This window comes from Sminthopsis crassicaudata, chromosome 4 (assembly GCF_048593235.1).
Source record: "Sminthopsis crassicaudata isolate SCR6 chromosome 4, ASM4859323v1, whole genome shotgun sequence".
In the NCBI taxonomy this organism is placed as follows: Eukaryota; Metazoa; Chordata; class Mammalia; order Dasyuromorphia; family Dasyuridae; genus Sminthopsis; species Sminthopsis crassicaudata.
This window is the reverse complement of record NC_133620.1, coordinates 184,888,137-184,908,948: the sequence shown is the minus strand read 5'-3', so window position 1 is coordinate 184,908,948 and position 20,812 is coordinate 184,888,137. Positions and strand designations below refer to the sequence as shown.

Genomic DNA, 20,812 nt, shown 5'->3' with positions numbered 1-20,812 from the left:
AATCTCCTTAGAGTTCCCATAACTCTTCTTCCCATAGTCTACTCGGTTTCTTATTTCTCTGCCTCATATTTTTCTGGAAAAAAACCCAAACAAACAGACCTTTCTCTGAGATTTCCTTCTTCCTTTTTCATCTCTCTTCACTCCAATCCCTTTCTCCTTCTCCTTCACACTTTTACAGGGAGAAGTGGCCTTCTCTTTACCAAGACATACTCCATGTAGTTATCTTTTTAATAAAGTAATGTATTTAAAGGATACATTTAACAGAGGTTTTCCATGATCAGATGCAAAGCCACTAAAGTTATTTGCAGCAAGAGGACTTTTTATCTGGGCCAGGGTTGTATCATTTTATGTAGAGAACTCCTTATAAGTTCTTGCTACCAAAGTAGATGAATGATTGATTTAGAGAATTTCTTGAAACACTGACAGATTTAGTAACCTGAATCTCAGAGCCACAGTGTGTCAGAAACCAACCTTGAATTTTCTGTTCTTGTTTGGTCTTTGAGGCTAGTGCTATATCATGCCCCTTTTTTTCTTTTGGTCAGGAAATTAAATTGAAGAAAAGAACATCCAGCTAAGAATTATCTGATGTCTAAAATTGGAGTCTCATGTCACCTGGAGAGAATACTAGTTTAAAAAGAATGTCATTGAGACTTTTTTTTTTTTTTAAAGTAGAGAACAGGAGAAAGGCCAGAAAGAAGCACAGACAAGTAGGACAGCTTTGAAAGCTACAAGTTAAACTTCTTATGTACTTAAAAACAAAGACAAACTGAATATAATGGAAATCTACAGTTTATGGAAATAAATTTATTTTAACATCAGAATAAAAATAAAAGACTCTTTTGCAAAGAGTTCATGAATAAGAAATTTTACTGCAAGAAACTTGTACTTCCTTACTCTTCTAATCCTTTTCTTTTTTCATACAGGTGATGGATGTGGGCATATGGTGACTTACCAAGACAGTGGCACATTGACATCTAAGAATTATCCAGCAACTTACCCCAATCATACCATATGTAAAAAGACCATTACAGTCCCTCAAGGGAAAAAACTGATCTTGAGGCTCGCAGATGTGGATATTGAATCCCAGACGTGTAAATCCAACTTCTTAGTCTTTGGCAATTCCTCAGCTCAGTATGGTATGTAAATTAAATCTGGATTGATATATTGTGGGGTAAAGAATATGGGCGACAAAATACTACAAATGGCTTAATTCAGTTCAATTCAACATCTTCCCACCTCCTTAATGTTGGGCACTATTTTACTGCTAGAGATACACATGGATATGTTGAGCAATTCTATAATGGGACCTCTTACAGAAACATACCTGTTAATAAAGGTCATGACTGTGGATCAAAGATAGGAGGGGGTATTGAAAGCAAAGTAATGTATTAATGCCAAGAAAATTGCTGATAATGGCTTCAACTTTCTAAAGTGTACATTTAGTTTTTATAATGTTGTAGGCTTATTTAGAGTATATAGTCAATCAGCAGCATTCTCCAGCAACTTAGGCTAGATAAGTAACATCTTTCCCATGAGAGGGGAAGGCAGAAAAAGGGGGAATCATTTAAGCAAGAAAGAAGTGATATTCTGTGGTTGTAGTTCTCACGCAGTTGGCAGGGTATACTACCTGAATGAGAAGACATTCTCTGTTCAAGGGCAAGGGGCAAAAGGAGGCACCAAATATTCTCACAATTGTGAAAGAAGTTCTTTTAGGGAAACTACAGGGTTGGAATAACTAGACAAGATTCTTATCTTCTTATCTCTTATCCAAGGACAATACATATTTTTATTACAACTATGGATGAGATTATCTACTTTATATAATTTATTATATTTTATTTATCCTTACTTTCTACTATTAGACATCAGGAGATTGTGGGATTTCTATTTTGTTACAGGCCAAGATGTGGTGAAGTGATTGTGTTTCCTCTTTTTCCCTCACAAAGACAAAAACAAAATAAAGCCTGCCTGCAAGAAGCTTATGTTTTCCCAGTAGGATACAAAAGGGTGGGAAAAGAATTTGGTGTAAACCAGGGATTCTGAATTGTTTTTCTGTCATGGAGCCCTTTGACTATATCTTGAAATGTCATAGAATCTTTCTCAGAATATTTTAAATGCATAAAACATATGAGATTATAAAGGAAATTAGTTTACCCCATAAAGGAAAGGTTACTAAAAATATTATTTTTTTGCCATTCAAATTCATAGAGTTCCTCCTTCCATATACTCCAAATTAAGAGCTGTTTAGTTTAAGACACGGATATATCTAGGCAAGAAACATATAATTCATGGGATAAAGGGACAAATGCAATAAAGCAATACCTTAATGTATTTTTCAGTTACTTTATTTTGTATTTATGTGTAGGTGAAAGAATTGATTGTAATATCTACAAATATACAAACTTACCAAATTTGCATTTTTATAAGCCCCACATTTACCTTATTTCCTTTATCTTCATGGACAAGCTCTGAGAATAGTGCCAAAAAGAACTAGACATTATGTAACCTATGACTCTTGGATGTTAAACTAATGAAATCAGCCTTCTCTCTATAATCAGCCAAGCCCCAGGACTCCGCAGACCTTAGCCTTGACCATTACCCAAATAATTAAATGTATCTACCTTTCTTCCCCTTTTTCACTTTTTTTTTTTTTTTTTTTGTGAAGAGAAATAATCGACCCTCTGGTTCTATTTAAAGGCCTTGTAGTTCCTTTCACTAGCCACCACTGCCTGATTCCTCATATGCATCCTTGTTAACTCCATTCCTCCTGTGTTCCTTCTCCACTCTACCTTTTCCCTTCTAATTATACCCTCTGGAACACTTGTCCTATTGATAACAAACCACTCATGCATATTAGACTTGTGCCCTTCCCCGGAAGCATCTTTGTAAATATTTTGTATTTATTATTCTATATGTTTCCTATTTCCCTTCAAGCATAAGAAAAGTCCTTGAAGGGAAGGCCCTTAAGAATCCTGTTGTTTTCTTCTTGTCTTTGTGTCACCAGTGCCCAGTTTGTAGCTGCTAATAAAGGGTTTTTGAGAAATTGGTGATAAATACTAGAACTGAATTTGAAACACCAGACTACCCCAAACCTCCAACCTACAGGTTCCTAAGAATCCTGGGTATACTAAGAATTTAACAAATGTTTGCTAAATTTAAATATAAAGATTTAAGAAAATCCTTTTTACCTGTACATAATCAATGTAAAATTATTTTTTATGTTACATTTACAAAACTGTCATTTCATGGCATATATTTCGCTCAGCTCTATGAAAGTCATTGGCTATTATGTAGAAGCTTATTATGTGGAAGCCTTATTCTCAAGCATGGAGACTACATGTTTACTAATAAAATTTGACTGGCCTTCCTTTTGTTCTTGGCCCAGAATGTTGATTTCTGTCCTGTTGAGTTCTCCCACACTCTGCAGGTCCAGACCAGTGATGAGCATATTCAGTTACTGAAACTTTCCCAGACACCATGGAAAAAAAAAAAAAAAAAACCCTTCAGATTTTTATCCCAGTGTACTTTCTCCTCTCTGTTAATGACAGGCTGCTTAATTACTCCTGCAAAGAGCTTCAAGTAGTTGGAAACTTATAAGGATGATGCTGTGTTTTGGGGGGGGGGGCTGCATCTTCCATTTGTGTTAAGTTGAAAAATCAGAAATCTGGGAATGCTTGAGGCTTCTGGTACCAATTTGCTATTTAGTACTTCTCATCACCAAATGTTTATGAGCTTACTAAGAAGTGTTCTAAAAACAACATTAACTGGGAAAATAGCTCTTCTTCTGGAAAAGCATTTCTGTGTCAGAGCCTAAATGGAAGTAGAAAATGGTAAGGTAGGGTGCCTCAGGGTCAGATCATGTCTCCTTTGGGAAAACCTTCTTCCTATCTTTTCCAGTCATGAGTAATTAAATAATTTTCACTTGCTGACAAAGTGGCAGGTATAATTTTCCTTTGCTGCCATCTTATTGCCCAAGGCATGATGGGTGGAGTAAGAGTAACCAGAATGGTCAGGTCACACACTGTTAGACAGGTTTCTGGGGTGAGTAATGATTCTGGGAGCTTTGAATTATATGGATAAAGATGATGGGAAATACTTTAGGATGTATAAATAGAGAAAGGCACAGATTAACCATGTGTCAGACATGCTAGGTTTGAAAATAAATGGTGAACTTCATAAAACTTCTGAATTCCTCAAGCTTAGAGCTTGAGATGCTTCTAGTAAATATGTAATTGAACTATAATTCACTTACAGCAATAAAAGCTAGTAAATTAATTATTAATCTTTCTCAGGTTCCAGAGCTTCAAAGCTTTGTCCTTAAGGAAGAAAATAAAAATGATCAGACCTCTCTCAAGTAGATTTTTGCTTCAATTGAGAGTCATTGAAGCTTATTTTTTCCATTCTTTACTTAAGAAAATGTTCAGCTTTTTGGAACTCTTCCATTTTTGTGGAAATTACCTTTGTATCAAAGATGAATTTTATCAGTATTTAAATTTTGGGGCAAAATATCTCTTGTTGGTGTGTGTTATGCAGTAAAGAATCTTGATTGGCATATCCTCTGAGGTCAGAGTTTTTAACAGTTATCCTGGGGGTGAGGAGTATATTGAAAGAAGTTCTAGAGTTGTTAGCTTTGATTTCTCAAATTTAGTGTATTCTCAGGGAAATAATAGTAGTATTATCTCAGGTGTAGATAGTTCTTAGGGTACATCTTGGGGGACCTGGCTCTTCATTCCTGGAGCTCACATACCTCTAGTTCCTCCATATATTATTATTATAAATTATAATTTTATTATTTAATACTATTGCTATTATACATTATAATTTTATTATTTCTATTGTTATTATAAAATATAATTATTAATAATAATAACTACAATATAATAACATTTTAATATAATACTTACTGTAGATGCTGTGCTAAGTTTTACAAATATTATTTCATTTTGTCCTCACAACAACCCTAGGAGGTAAGATTCTTTTATTATCCCCACTTTACAATTAAGGAAACTGAGGCAAATAGGTTAAATGATTTGCTCAAGGTCACATAACTAGTAAGACCACATTTGAACCCCGATTTTCCTGACTTCAGGCACAGTGCTCTTCTTATCCATTATGCCTTGCTATTATCTGGCAACAGGATCAGCACTCTCCAGGCTTCAGTAGGATACAGCTGTGTGTCACTGTGTAGAATATTGTCCTGAGGGAGCCGGTGAGTCTGCAGAGGTAACATTTCATCTGGAGGAAGGAGAGAGAGACTTCATCTTCTAGAATCTTATCACCATGTTTCATAGAATTTCTGCTTTGCTAACACTATTTGTGACAGCAAAAAGTAGTGTTATAACATGTCTTTTTTTGTTAATTTTGTTAATTGTTAATTATATTGCTGTATTCAATTTGGTTTTTATTAGCCAGTACCCAAATCTTGATAAAATGTTGATATTTTACATTCACTAACATATTAAAAAATCAAGAGAGCTATTACATATGGAGTTTGATTGATTTCTCTTTATGTATGTATACATCACATTTTTATTAACTAAGCTCTGCAAAAGTTCATCTGTGAATATACTGAAAAGAGGCTTTTAAAAAAACCAACATATTATTGCAGTTAATTAAAAAAAAATTTCACCCCTGTGTCAGCATTGTTTTGTAATTCTTGGCTCACATACTAAAGGCACTTTTGTAATTCACATTCCTAACAACAGAATGCACTATCAACAAATTTGACCACCCACACAGGTTTCACAGCAGTCAGTCAGAACTTGTATTTGCTCTCTCACATTATTGGGAACAGAGAGAAGCATAATACAGACACTGGGTTATTGCCATTTTATTATTTGCTATTTCTTACAATACTACCAGCTGTATTATCTTTAATAGCTGCAAGAGGAAAAGATATAAAATACTTGGAACAAATCGGAATAGGTTACTAAGGAAGTATCATTCATTATAAGTCTTCATTCCTTTCTTTACAAAATCTAAACTCTTGGAGAATAATCTATGCATATATAGAGAGCATTCTTGATGAAGCTTGCTGATGAGGGAATATCCAGTCTTTAACAAATGCTTTTCTATAGTAGATCCCATCTTTGTAATTATTTTTCTTATGCTCTTTCAGTCTTTTCTGTCTTTTCATGACCCAATTTGAGGTTTGCTTGGCAGAGATACTAGAATGATTTCCCTTTTTTTCCCCTCCGGCTCATTTTACAAATGAGGAAACTGAGGCAAACAAGGTAAAGTATCTTGCCTAGGGTCACATAGCTGAAGCCAGATTTGAACTTGAAAAAATTAGCCTTCCTAACTCTGGCCCAGGTAGTTTATCTACTTTACCATCTAGCTGACTATTTTTACCCAGAGGATATTAGATTCTATTGTACTTACTGTTTGTGGACAATGAAAAAGTATTTTATTTCATAGAGCAAGATGATCAACGGATCATATAGAGTGAGAATTAGATTATATAGGCCAGCAAGTCTAACCCCCTCATTTCACAGCTGAGTAGCCTAAACCCAGAAAGGCTAAATAATTTGCTAATGGTCACATTCATAATAAATGTAAAGAGATGAGAAATGAACCAATGTCCTCAAACTCTAAGACCAGTACGTGACTTTCTTACTTTTAAAGGATAATAGTCATCCATTGGTCTTAGGAACCAAAAATTTTGGTGCAATTCCAAATAAAAGTAATTAAAGCTGATAGATTACATAACAAAAGCCACACAGCTACTAGGTAAGTGTTTGGGGCACAATTTTATCTCAGGTCTTCAGACTTCAAATCTAGTTCTCTATTTTAATGTATTACCTACCTGCTTGATCAGTGTCTTTGTGCTTCTAGTAATCAGCACATAGTAGGAACTTCATAAATTATTTTTTTATTCATTCATTCATTCTCATTCTGTGTAACTTTCATCTATCTCTCATCTATTTTATCTGTTTTCCATTCTGCATACTACATAACTCTTTTTCTGGTCACACATCTGATGATGCTATTTATGCTACCTCTTAAATACAATTTATTGGTAATATATTGGAAATACTCTAGCTCACATTAGTGCTTCAGCTTCAGTTTCCTCATCCCTTGTGAGATTACATGTATAGTTCTTTTATTTTTTATTACTTCATAATATATCATTTTAAAGATTAATATTAGGTTCTTAAGTGCATCCTGTGTGCTAGGTTCTGTTAAATATCTGAGATTCAAAAAAAGGAATGAAACAGTCCATACTCAGTAAGTTTACATTCTGTAGATAGCAAGTATGTATAAAAATATATACAACATAAATATAAAGTAAATAAATACAAATGTTTACAGAGTAGTCTAGAAAGGATGGTATGAGCAGTTGAGGAAGTCAATAACAGCTTTCTGTAAAAGATGAAGTCTGAGCTACATTTGGGAGGAAGAGAAGAGCTCTAAGAGGCAGAGGTAAAGAAAAGATTATATTCCACTTTGGTGGATATACTATATGGAGGTAGGACATTAAATATTCTGAGTGAGGAACAAAGAGAAGAACAGTTACTAGATTACAGAGGGAGGGAGGAGGAATATGATGAGTGCCTACTTTCATGGAACTTACAATCTAATGGAAGGAAATAAAGACTAATGGCCACAAAATGAAACTTGGGGAAGAAAAGGGTCATAGAAATGGTGAATGGAACCATAAGGACGGCAATGCCCTTTCCACAAACAATGGTATCATCAATTTGGATTTGATTACTATTTGCAGAGAAAGAAATTCAACATAGATTGCAGGGGAGGGAATGTGAAAACTTGGGGCAGGAGGATATGTGGCTGGAGCAAGGCAGATACCAGGAAGTCCCAAGAAAGCAAGAGGAGAAAGATGTGAAAATATGGTCTGGGGACCGGCCAAATATAGTTAGTTAGGGGAATTTGTGCTGACTCACTGACCATTTATGTTCAGCTCTGGGGCAGAGTTCCAAGCTATTAGTCCTGGGACTAATGATGCTGTTGGGTAGTGCTAGTAAAGGAACAAAACATTAGCAAGGCAGGTTATAAGATGTCCAGGGTGGCTGACTGACAGTGAAAGGTGACCTGGAAATATCCTGCTATGGATGGTTAGGCGCAAATCATTATCACCCATCACACCTTTTTGTTTAACCATGTACAGCAGCATGTGTTGGGTATAGTCTCCAGTTGTCCACCCTGGGCATCTTGACACTGGTCCTGCTGCTTTAGGAACTTAGAACCACATTAAGACTTTTAAAATACTCTATTGTCTCAAGTTATGCCTCCATTAGGAGATAGATAACGTGTTTCTACAGTGGTGTTGAAATATATTTGTCCTGATTCTGCTCACTTCACTCTTCATTGGTTCACACAAGTCTTCCCAAGTTTCTCTTAAACCATCTACTTCATCATTTTTAACAACATATTATCATTCCATTTTACTCATGTACCATAATTTGTTCAACCATTCATTCCCCAATTGATAGACATTCCCGTAAATTCTGGTTCTTTGCCTTCACAAAAAGAGCTGCTGTAAATGTTTATTTATAGGAGTCCTTTTCTTTCTTTGATCTCTTTGGATCTTGAGGTCGAGTAATGGTATTTCTTGAGTTAAACAGTATTGAACTGTAGATTTTTAAATCATGTCAATTAATATACTGTCAAGAAAATATTTGAGAAGGTGCTTGTTTCTTATACAAGTCAAATGCCTAAAGATAGAGGTATGCAGATAGTTTTCTTTGGCTTGGTAGTCAGTGCCTTTTTACTACAACTAAAAGCATCTTGGATATTTAAGAGTCAGCTCTCAAAATAATGGGGCATCTGGAAGAATATTTCACTGCTTTTGAGAAAGTTAAATTATAACCAAATGAAGACAGTGATCTTTATTCTTATTTATTATCAAGTTAAATAACATAATTGTATTTGTGCATTATATATGCAGAGAAATATTCTAATTGTGTAATAATCTTACCTTTCTCAGGTATGGCTATAATTATATTATAATTTTTAGATGTGATAATTTTTGCAACTGGCAGTAAAAAACCAATATGCTTCAAATGTAATGGAATCATTTTATTCAAAAGGACAATGAAGAAACTTCTCACATTTGAATTTATCAGTTATATATTGGATTCCTTTCTAAGGAAGTGTTGAAGTAGAATAAGCCAATTTTTAAAAATCATCTAAAATTAGCTTCCAAAGGATTTGAAAGTATAGAACTCATTCTGTGGGTGATTTTTTTTTTTTAAAGAGATCAAGATGGAATAGATATAGGGCAGTAGAATTTTAAGCAGATGAGTCAGGCTCATTCATTATAAATGATTTTATCTAATTTTGCTTTGAGCTGTTTTTCCAAATTATATACATGAAGGGTACTATGGATGACAAACATTATGGTTAGGTTAACAGTGAAAGAATAAGAAACTTGATTTAGCCATCCAAAGTTCTTATGTAACTTTGACCAAATTCACTAGAATTTTGAAGAGTAAAACCAAGAATGCTTATTTCATCTTGAAATCCACTTCCATAATAGTGATTTGATCATTATTAATTCCAAGTTCATTTCACTTTGTGTACATTCCTATGTTTTTACATTGAAAATGTAAAATATTTAAAATGAGATTCATGACATTGATGAATGATACTTTTACTTACTGGAAGAATATAAAGGTTCATTATTTTGCTGTTTTGATTGCTGACCTTCATTTAAAGATGTAATACATGTGACTCATAACAATTTTAAAGAAGTTTAAAATTATATCTAAGTCATTTGTTAAAAAATTGCAATGTAAATGTGAAGCCAGTGAGATAGCAAGTGAACAGAACTAAATAATAGTCCACCTTTAGAAAGAAATTGCCTGTCATTTCTTCTTTTTTTGCTCTTTCAAAGAATAAGTTATAAGCACTTAACTACAAATATCTGGGAAATTAGGAAAATGCCACAGGTTTACTGTAGGACAGTAACACCTGTAGTTCCCTATAATCCTTGTTGACATAGATGAGGTAGCACATAACTTTGTTTCTCTGTAATACATATTTTCTGGAACAGAGTAATAATTTTAGAATGCTGAAAGGAAGACATTGAAGACATATGGCCCATATGCATAGAGACATATGCTTGCCAAAATATCGGTTTTCTAATGAGCTATACATTTACCCATCTGAGCAAATTTCACCCTTTCTACAATAAATTTTTACCTCACTCTCCTTACAGTAACCAATTATCACTAGCCTCTGCCTCTCTAGAATATTCTCTCTAGGTTTTACTTTCTAACTTCTTTAACATAATTGACCCTTATTTTCACTCATTTTCTCATCTCTGCTTCAGGTTGCTCTCATTTTTCTTCCTTTGCAGTTAGCCAAAGTGCGGTTAGCTAAATTATCTATTTTTTGCTTGACACTCCATATCCATCACTCTCTCCTTAAAACCCTTCACTGATCTTCATAATCTTTTCCATTAGTACTCCATTAGGTCACCCTCAGTTTTCTGGTTCTCCCTCAAGCCACCTGGAACTCCCTAATCTATCTTCTCTTTCTGTACCCCATCTCCTTCCTTTATTCTTCATTCACTTTGGTCCACTCTCTTTTCTATTGTAAGCTTGTTGAGAATAGGAATTGGTTTTTGTTCATTTGTTCAGGACATAACACAAATCAAAACTAATAACTGCTTTTTCTTTTGTTGATTGGTAATGTACTAGAAGCACAAGGTTTAGATTAGAATCAGCTCAGACATTCAATTCCATCATCAGATCAATCTGATAGTCAATAAGCATTTATTAAATGTCTTTTATAGAATAGTCATTCTGATAAGCATTGTTGTGTAGATATAAGCAAAAAGAACAATAGTTCCTTCCCTTAAGAAGCTTACATTTAATAGAGACATCCTAGATCTGAAGCCCTATTGTCTTTATATATGTGGTAAATATAGATAGCATTGGGTTCATTATATGTTTAAATGGTTTTGTATTATAACTTCTCAGATGCTGCCTAAAATATTTTTTATTCAAACCCACTAAATACTTGTTTTTTTTCTCAATTAAATGAAAACAAAAATTTTTAACATTTTTTTTTTATTTTGAGTTCCAAATTATCTTTCTTCTTCCCCCTCACATTGAGAGGGCAAGCAATTTATTATAGATTATATATATTCATTCTTGCAAAACATTTCCATATTAATTGTGTAAAATGCAGACATCTCCCTTTTCAAAAAAGTAAAAAGTATAGTTCATACTGCATCCAATTTCCATCAGTTCTTTTTCTGGAAGTGTATAGCTTTTTTAATCCTAAGTCCTTCAGAATCGTCTTGGATTCTTGTATTGCTGAGAATAAAACTAAGACATTCAAAATTCATTATTATATGTTATTGTATACAATGTTCTCCTAGTTCTACTCATTTTACTTTGCATCAGTCATGTAAGTCTTCCCAGGGTTTTCTGAAAACATCCTTTTTGTTATTTCTTATAGTACAATGGAATTCCATCACAATCATATATTACAATGTGTTTAGTCATTGCCCAGCTGGAGAGTTACTATAAATATTTTTGTACTTATAAGTCCTTTTCCTTTTTCTTTGATCTCTTTCCACCAAATATTTTTACTAATTGAAAAAATATATTTATCAAACTACTTCCTTCATGAAGCTTTTTCAGTTCAAAGGAGTAAGAAATGTGGCTTTGCAATTCATCTCACTCCATCTCTTGAGCTCTTGAGGAGCTCAAACTAAGGGAAGGCAAGAGGGACTTGTTTTGAATATTATTTTTATAAATGAATATATTTTGAATGACAAGGAAATTCTGGCACCAGAAAATTTTGGCTAGATATCTCCAGCACCAAAGGTATTTATTTTGTGAAGTTAGATTTAAATTTTGTGAGTTATGATAGATCATTTCAAACCCAGTCCATCAGAAACATCCGTGTCTTAAAGATTTACCAAAACCTTCCTCAGAAGATAATCCAAATGTTTTTGAAACCATTAATCACAATCACCCCCACCAAAATGTTGCTGCTACTTTGAGCTACACTGTGAATAAACTCATTTAGCAAGTGAAGAGGTTAAGAAAAGAAGGATTTTGTCCTAAAGTCTCTATACTGTGTGTTGCCAACACAACTGGAACTAACCCAGGTACCCTGATTTCTCTTTATGACATCTAAAATGTACCTTTTATCCTTGTGAGACAAATATAATTATAACATAAAAGTTAATATTAATCAAAGATAGGGGAAATGGTCCTGTGAGTAAAAAAATACTTAGAACAAACTTTCCTGTAATAAAAAAGAATTTAAAAGAGAGTAGATTCCTGTTGACTGGGGAATGGTTAGACAAACTATAGTATAAAAAGTTAATATATTATGCAGTAAAAAATGGTTAATATAATGGATTTTAAAAAAACTGGGGAAGACTTGTATGAACTAATAAAGCCATAGTAAGCAGAACCAAGAGAACAGTTTAGTTAGTAAACATAATAATGTCAAAGAACATCAGAAAAAACATTAGAACTGAGGAACAATTATGACTTCAAGAGGATTGGTGGTAGTAAAATATGCCTCTTGCCCTTCAACAATGAAATAGTGGATTGTAGAATAGGGCATACCTCTCCCCCCTTTATTGTTTGCTTTTTTCTGTGTGTGTGTGTGTGTGTGTGTGTGTGTGTGTGTGTGTGTGTGTGTGTACATATATATGTATTAGTTTTTTTTAATATACATTTCTTTATGAATCATGTTAGGAGAGAAAAATCAGAACAAAAGGGAAAAAAACCACAAGAGAAAAAAAAAACAAGAAAAAAAAGTGAACTTAGCATGTGTTGATTTACATTCAGGCTTTGTAGTTCCCCCTCTGAACAAAATGAGGCATACTTTGTCAGTCATGACTGATATGTCAATTTGTTTTTCTTGGTTGTGCTTGTTTGTGAAAAGGGAGAATCCTAATGGAGATGAGGGAGTCTTTGAAAAGAAATGGTGATTTTTTAAAAAAAGGTATATCTATAAAACATTTTTTCAAATTAAAAATTTAAAAGAGTTGAATAGAGCCAAATTACTTCTTCCCTAGGCCAGTACTGGTATAGTTTGCTTTAAGGAAACTGAAATGATGAAAATCTAAATTTACACTTCAGGCAAATAGTGCTTTTCAAAAGGATTTAAGAATTTTAACTCTCTGATGCATTTGAAATTGTTTTTACTTATATGATATTTTAGATTATTTTATTATATTTACTTATGTAACAGTTATAGAATATAGTTTCTTATGATACTTATATCAGTGTATAAAGAAAAGTAGCTATATCCTTCACCAACCATTAAGACTGTTCATTGTGGGGCAGCTAGGTGACGCAGTGGATAGAGCACCAGCCCTGAATTCAGGAGGACCTGAGTTCAAATGTGGTCTCAGACACTTAACACTTCTTAGCTGTGTGACCCTGGGCAAGTCACTTAACCCCAGCCTGGGGGGTAGGGTCCGACTGTTCATTGATTTCTAAAGTGACAAGACTATTCTAGATGATCTCTGAAATCCCTTGTGTGTGTTCATGAAGTCTTTGTGGAAAATATATTGTTTTCCTTTGAGTCTTTGCTCAGCTATTATGAAATTAGAATTCTGGATTTTTTTTTTTTTTTTAATTTACTTATCTCTTCAGCTTTCAGTGCAGAATTTGGGCCTGAGGCCAGAGCAAGGCTCTTATATTGTGGGTGGGGTTGATGGTCCCAGTTGGAATTATCCTGGCTTTTTGCCCAGACTTCCCAAAGTTTGGCCCTCCTAGATCTTTAAGGTTCAGAGTACCATTTATTTAGGGTGCTTTCTAATGCCTTAGGACAAAATATGAGCCATGTCAGAGCTTCTCTGCCTGAGATAGTCTGCTTTAAACACTGTATCAGGCTGGTTGATACCTGCTACTGCTTCCCACTCTTACTTCTTCTAAATATGGAGACTTTCAGGCTACACATGTTCCTTCCCTTGTGCCACTTCTAGTCTCTGATATACTTCAAAGTTACTCAGAATTGGGGCTGCCTTTGCCCCAGTAGGGAAAGGAGAGAAAAGTAGAGAATAAGATTATTTTCTCTTGTCAGTAGTTAGTGGCTGATGTTTTATGCAGAACAGAAGTATAAGAAGTCACTCTAGATTTTTATTAGATATCTTGATCATTGTTTGATCAGCTATTGAAGCTAGTTGGCCTTGCCTTTCAGGCAAACATTTTGGCCAGAATAATTTTGAGACATTTATAAAGATAGAAATATGCTTTAAAGTTTAAAACATTTCATTGTAAATGAACAAGGAGGAAAGATGGACAATGATAGAAAGAAAATTAATTTATGTTGGTATCCTAATTATATTACTAACAAATTAACTCACATTCTGCTAAATTATTTGCACACTTTTGAAACTGACAGCCAGTAGCGTTTCCCATTAATTTTCTATGCTTTTTATCCCTCCCACCTATATTTTTCCATTTTAAATCCCTGTCTGTGCTTCAAAAATGGAGGAATTCTTGATTTTTACTTTGCAAAATAGACAATAGGAATGGGAATAGTAGTAGTAAATACTGCTAAAATTTTTGATGCAAATGAAAGGTTTGCTTAATGATAATTTAATGAGTACCCTAAGACTAAGTCTAACAATTGTGTCCTGTAGTTTGGGGAGGGAAAGGGATTAGTATGGATAAATAGTATAGGTGGTCACTACCTTTAAAGTGGGCTATGTACCAAAAGTTTATTTGTTAAAAAGGTTGGCTTAAAAGGAGAGAATTTTTTTTCTTAGAAACAATAAGTCGATGGTGTTTAAATTTCCATGCAAGTCTAAACACCTGTCTAACCCTACTTGACCTCATTGTTTCATAGACTTAGATCTTGAAGGGACCATGGAGACCATCTAATCAAATCCTCTCATTTTATGTTTCAGGAAACCAAGTCCCAAGGAGATTTAATGACTTGCTTAGGTTACACAACTAGTAAGAGGCAGGATTTGGATCCAGATAATGTTTTCTTCCAGACCCTCTTTTTCTCTAGCCTTCTGTTTGGGATTCCTATTGAAAATATCCCCATTTTTCTAATCATACAAGTTTGCAACATTGGAGTCCTTTAACTGTTTTCTCTCTCCATGTCCTATCAGTGGCCATGTTCTATTACCGCCACACATTTCTCACATCTGCCTCCTTTCTGCTCACACTTCTACCCCCTAATTCAAACCCTTATGTTTTCTCTGTATTAATGCACTGATTGCATTAGTCTTTTGATATTTCCCCCCCTCCATTCCATTTTCCACAGATGCCAAATTGATGCTTCTAAAGCCTAGTTCTGGCCATGTCATTCTACAAAGAAATCTTTGTAGCTTTCATTACTTCTAGGATAAAATATACTCTCAGCCTAACTTTTTTTTTCTTTTCTTTTTATTAATAATTTTTATTTACCAGATATATGCATAGGTAATTTTACAACATTGACAATTGACAAACCTCTTGTTCCAATTTTTCCCCTCCCCCCCAGATGGCAGGTTGACCAATACATGTCAAATATAAAATTAAATTAAATACAATAATATAAATTAAAAATATAAATTAAATACAATATATGTATACATGACCAAACAGTTGTTTTTCAGCCTAACTTTTTAAGATCTTTACAATACAGCTTTTACTTTTCTTTGTAGATTTATTTCATCTTTCTTTCTATACTTCATGCATTGTCTCAAGGGACATACTAGTTAATTTTCTTTAGTTGATGTAAGTCTTTACAGGTTTTTTTCTGAGAGCATCCTGCTTGTCATTTCTTTTCTTTCTTTCTTTTTTTTTTAATAAAGCTTTTTCTTTTCAAAACATGCACAGATAATATGACAACATTGACCATTGCATAGCCTTGGGTTTTAGATTTTCTCCTTTTCCCCATCCCCTTCCCTAGATGGCAAGCAATTCAAACATGTTAAAATATATGTTAAATCTAATATGTATCAACATATGTATTCAATTCTCTTGCTGCACAAGAAAAACCAGATCAAAAGAAAAAAAAGTGAATGAATAAGAAAACAAAATGCACTGCGTGTCATTTCTTAAAGCACACTAGTATTTCATCACAATCATATGTCACAACTTGTTCAGAAATTCCCCAATTAATATACATTCCCTCAATTTCCAATTCTTTGCTACCACTAAAAGAGGTGCTATAAATATTGTACACATAGGTACTTTTCCTTTTTGTTTTTGATCTCTTTGGAACATAGGTCTGGTAGTGATATTGCTTGATCAGAGTATATGCATGGTTTTATAGCCCTTTGGGTATAGTTCAAAATAACCCTCCAGAACATTTGAATTAATATACAATTTCATCAACAGTGCATTATTGTTTTAATTTTCCCATTTTCTCTCCAAATTTTATCATTTTTCTTTTCTGTCATGTTAGCCAATCTTGACAGTTGTGTGGTGGTGGCTCAGAATGGTTTTACTTTGCATTTTTCTTTTCCTTTCTTTTCTTTTTTGCACAGAATCTAGTTTAATTTTATTTCAGAAAATGGATCTTTGAAGTCATTTTTACAATGTGTCATTTGAAAATCTCATGAGAAATATTTTTTTAAAAGCTCTGATGCTAGGCATGCTAATTTAATTCCAACCTATATACTCATTCACACCCACACCCATACCCCATTCCTCTCTCCACATAAACACAACACTTTCTTCAAACTGTTTGTATTTTATTCTTTACTACAAAATGGTACAGAAATTTGTAATTTGGACCTTCTTATTCATTAATCACTTTGATGCTCTATCACCTAATCTGAAACGAATAAGATAGATAAATTTGTTCTGAACTCACATTTATACTTGAATAAAATAACTCCAGTTTACAACTCCTGTTACAAGCCAAAGATGTGTCCATATTTTTTTCTTTTTATAAAGAAGTTAAGGAAAAAACACTAAAATCCTCACTATAGTATCCCATCATGGTATAGAATTCTGGATACTCAAAAGCCAGGAGAATGCAAATTGAAAGCTATTACCAATCACACAGGGCTTCAAGGACTCATCTGTATATAGACTATATGTCTTTCAGCCTAGCCTACATTCAGGCTTATCAACAATTGGTCACAGAGTGGTATATTTTTAGGCTCCACAATTCATTGAATTCTTGTACTTTTCTAATCAGTAGTAATTTAGAATTCTTTATTACTGTAAATAGTTTTAATTACTTTGTCTCCTTCCCTTCTCTTATTTATTTCTCTCTTCAGTGTAAAATCTTTTTTGAACTCCTTTTATATCAGATAATTCACCCCATTCTACCTCTCTCTTTCCCCTTCTTCCAGTGCATTCTTCTCTTTTACCCCTCTATTTTTTTTTAAAGACAATCATATTATCACTTTCAGCTCACACTTGTGCTTTCTGCCTATGTATAGGCATTTAACTGCCCTAAGAATGAGAAAGTTTTTAGGAATTACGAGTGTCATTTTCCCCCTTATTGAATCTCTTATGATTTCTCTTTCTGTTCACTTTTACAATACTTTTGATTTTTGTATTTGAAAGTCAAATTTTCTATTCAGTTCTGGTCTTCTTATCAGGAATACTTTTGAAAGTCCTCTATTTCATTGAATTTCTATTTTCTTCTTGAAGGATTATATTCAGTTTTTCTGGATAAATGATTCTTAGTTGTACTCCTAGCTTTTGCCCTGCAGAATATCATATTCCAAGTCCTTTGATCCTATAATGTAAAAACTGTGAAATCTTGTATTATTCTGGCTGTGCTTCCATGATATTTGAATTGTGTTTTTTTTTGGCTGCTTGCAGTATTTCCCCCTTGATCTGGGAGCTCTGGAATTGAACTATTATTCCTGGGTAGTTTTCATTTTGGGAACTCTTTCAGGAGATTTAAAAAAATTTCCATTTTACCCTCTGTTCTAGAATATCAAGGAATTTTCCTGGATAATTTTTTGAAAGATGAAGTCTAGCCCCCCCCCCCTTTTTTTTTTTTTTTTGATCTGGCTTTTAGGTAGCCCAGTGGTTTTTAAATTATCTCTCCTGGATCTATTTTTTAGGTCACTTTTTTTCCCATTTAGATATTTCACATTTCTTCTGTTACTTTTTTCAATCTTTTGATTGTTTTTACAGTCACTCACTTAAGCTTGCCCAATTCTAATTTTTAAGGAATTATTTTCTTCAGTAGATCTTTGTACATCTTTTTCCATTTGGCCAGTTCTAATTTTTTTAAAAAGTTATTTTCTTCAGTGAGTCTTTTTTTATCTTTTTTTTCCCATCTGACCAATTCTGCTTCTCAAGGTTGTCTTCTCTTCATTGGATTTTTGTTCCTCCATTACCACTTGGCCTATTTTGTTTTTTTAAGGTGTTTTTTTCTTTAGTATTTTGTGTGCCTCCTTTATGAAGTTTTTTTTACTTTTCTTTCATGTCTTATTGTCTCACTCTCATGTCTCTTCCCAATTTTTTCTTTACCTCTTTTACTTGATTTTAAAAATCCTTTTTGATCTCTTCCATCACCTGGGGCCAATTCTTATTTTCTTTGGATGCAGAAGTTTTGACTTTGTCTTCTTCTGAGCTTGTGACTTGATCTTCCTTATCACCACAGTAGCTTGCTACAGTTAGGATATTTTTCTTCTTTTTCTCATTTTTCTTTTCATTTTCCAGCCTATTTCTTGACTTTCAATTCTATTCAGAAATGGGGCCTTGCTTACAGAGTGGAGGGAGCAGTACTATCCAAAGCTTTAGATCTTTTTTGTGCTGCCATTTTCAGAGGTAATTCTGGGGATCTGTGAGTTTTTGGCTCTTCCAACAGGAGTATGATCTAGGAACAGGTCTGTTTAAAACTCTCCTGTGTTGTGCACTAGTCTGCAATCAGCCTTTATTTACCCTGGGACTAAGAACCACAACTGCAATCCAGATCCAGTGCAACAAAGTTCTGCTCCTGGTGCCAGTTAAGGGACTCCTGTAAATTTCCTTCTGAAAGCCCTCTCCTGGTTTGCTGGAGTCTGGTCTGCAGTGTCACAGCCTGTGCTGAACTGCACTCCGCTGTCACTGGGGTATAACAGACCTTTCTAAATTGTTTTGGGCTGGAAAACTGTTTCAGTGCATCTTTTTGTGGTTTCTGCTACTCTAGAATTTGCTTAGAGTAATTATTGAAAGGTATTTTGAAAGGTTTAAGGTGGTAGCTCAGATTAGTCCCTGCCTTTACTCTGCCATCTTGACTCTTAATCTCACAAATTTATTTTCTTATACAAAATTCCTGCCATTGTGCTTTTGAACAAATGATCTGCTAACTTGAGAATATATTCTATCTTCATCTTCCACTTTGTAGAAATGCTTTTTGATGTTGTTCAGTCACATTAAGCTCTTCATGACCCCATTTGGTTTTTTGGTTTGTTTGCTTTTGTTTTTGTTTTGTTTTGTTTTTTGCAAAAGTTACTGAAGTGGTTTTCCATTTCCTTCTTGAGCTCATTTTACAGATAAGGAAACTGAGGCAAACAGGGTTAAGTGACTTTCCCAGAGTCATGTCTGAGGCCAGATTTGAACTCGGGAAAATTCCAGGCCCAGCACTCACTCCACTGAGCTACCTAGTGACTAGCTTTTCCAAAGCCTATGTCATACTTGCAATACCAGATCTTTCCTCATTCCACAGTTTCTAGTGCTCTCTTTTTAAAACTATTTGACTTTTTATATCTGTTTTGTGTTAACCAAAAATGTATATATTGTATCCCCTCAATAGAATATAAAATCACGGAGAGTAGACTAGGAGCTTTTGAAATTATGGGGAGAGATGACTGGTGAGAAAAAAAGATGTATTAGGCAATTTTCCCTTTCCCTCTTTTTTCTCTCCTGCTCCCTTTCTTTTCAATGTAGTGGCCCATGGGAGTTTGGTAATGTAGCTACTAAAGCTTCTACTCCTTATATAAATTTAAAAGTTTCTCCTTTTTGACAAGAAGGATGGGTGCCAAGAAGAGGAAGGGGGGAGAGGGAAAGAAATAATCTTAAGTTATTTTCATCCTTTTCTAAACTAATTTTTAAAAACAGATTTACTTTCTCTCCCTCCCACCTGCTTTTTGTACACACACACACACACACACACACACACACACACACACACACACGCATTAATTAAAAAAGCAAGGGAAAAAATCCTTTTACAAACATGCATAGTCAAGTAAAACAAATTTCTGCATTGGCCAGGTCAAAAAAAAAAATCTTATGTCTCCTTCTGTCCTCTTGAGTCCATCTCCTATTTCATTATAGATGACCTATTTCATTATAAGTCCTCAGGAATGGTTGATCAACAGATGGATCAGATTTCCTAAGATTTTCAAAGTCTTTACAATATTGTTATTGTAAAAAAATTGTTTTCTTGGCTCTGCTCACTTCATTCTGCATTGATTCATATGTCTTTCCAAGTTTCTACTTCATCATTTCATGCAGCACAGTAGTACTCTTATCACATCCATATGTCATAACTTGTCCAGTCATTCCCCAGTTGATGGGTACCCACCCCCTTAATTTCCAACTCTTTGCCAATGTAAAAAGAATTGCTATAAATATTTTTGTATATATGGGTCCTTTTCCTCTTTCTTTCATCTCTTTAGTGTAAAAGACTGATACAGAGGATATGAACAGTCTGATATTTAGTTGCTTTTCAAAGGGGGCTGAATCAAGTATTTTTAGACTGTACACCTGGCTGCTATTAACATAAATGTGTTTCCAGGAAGAAAAACCATTCTTCAGTTTAATAATATTTTAATAATTTATTTCAGTATAATTTCTTTCCTTTGTGGCCCCAAATATTTTAATTTATTCATTTGAAAATAAAAGGGGTCTATAAGCTTCTGCAAACAGTAAAAGGGAGTCTATGCCTCAAGGAAATTAAGAACCTTTGACCAAAT

The 20,812-nt window shown here is 34.0% G+C and overlaps 1 protein-coding gene across 3 annotated transcripts in view; it reads left to right on the top strand.

Annotated features, from left to right (window-relative positions):
* The window catches only part of DCBLD1 (discoidin, CUB and LCCL domain containing 1), a 101,484-nt gene that overhangs the window by 28,269 nt on the left and 52,403 nt on the right, over positions 1-20,812 (top strand). For all 3 annotated transcript variants that reach the window (XM_074310017.1, XM_074310018.1, XM_074310020.1), the window contains exon 2: positions 924-1,136. In XM_074310017.1, the coding sequence (XP_074166118.1) occupies positions 924-1,136 (213 nt within the window). The remainder of the gene's footprint in view (positions 1-923; positions 1,137-20,812) is intronic.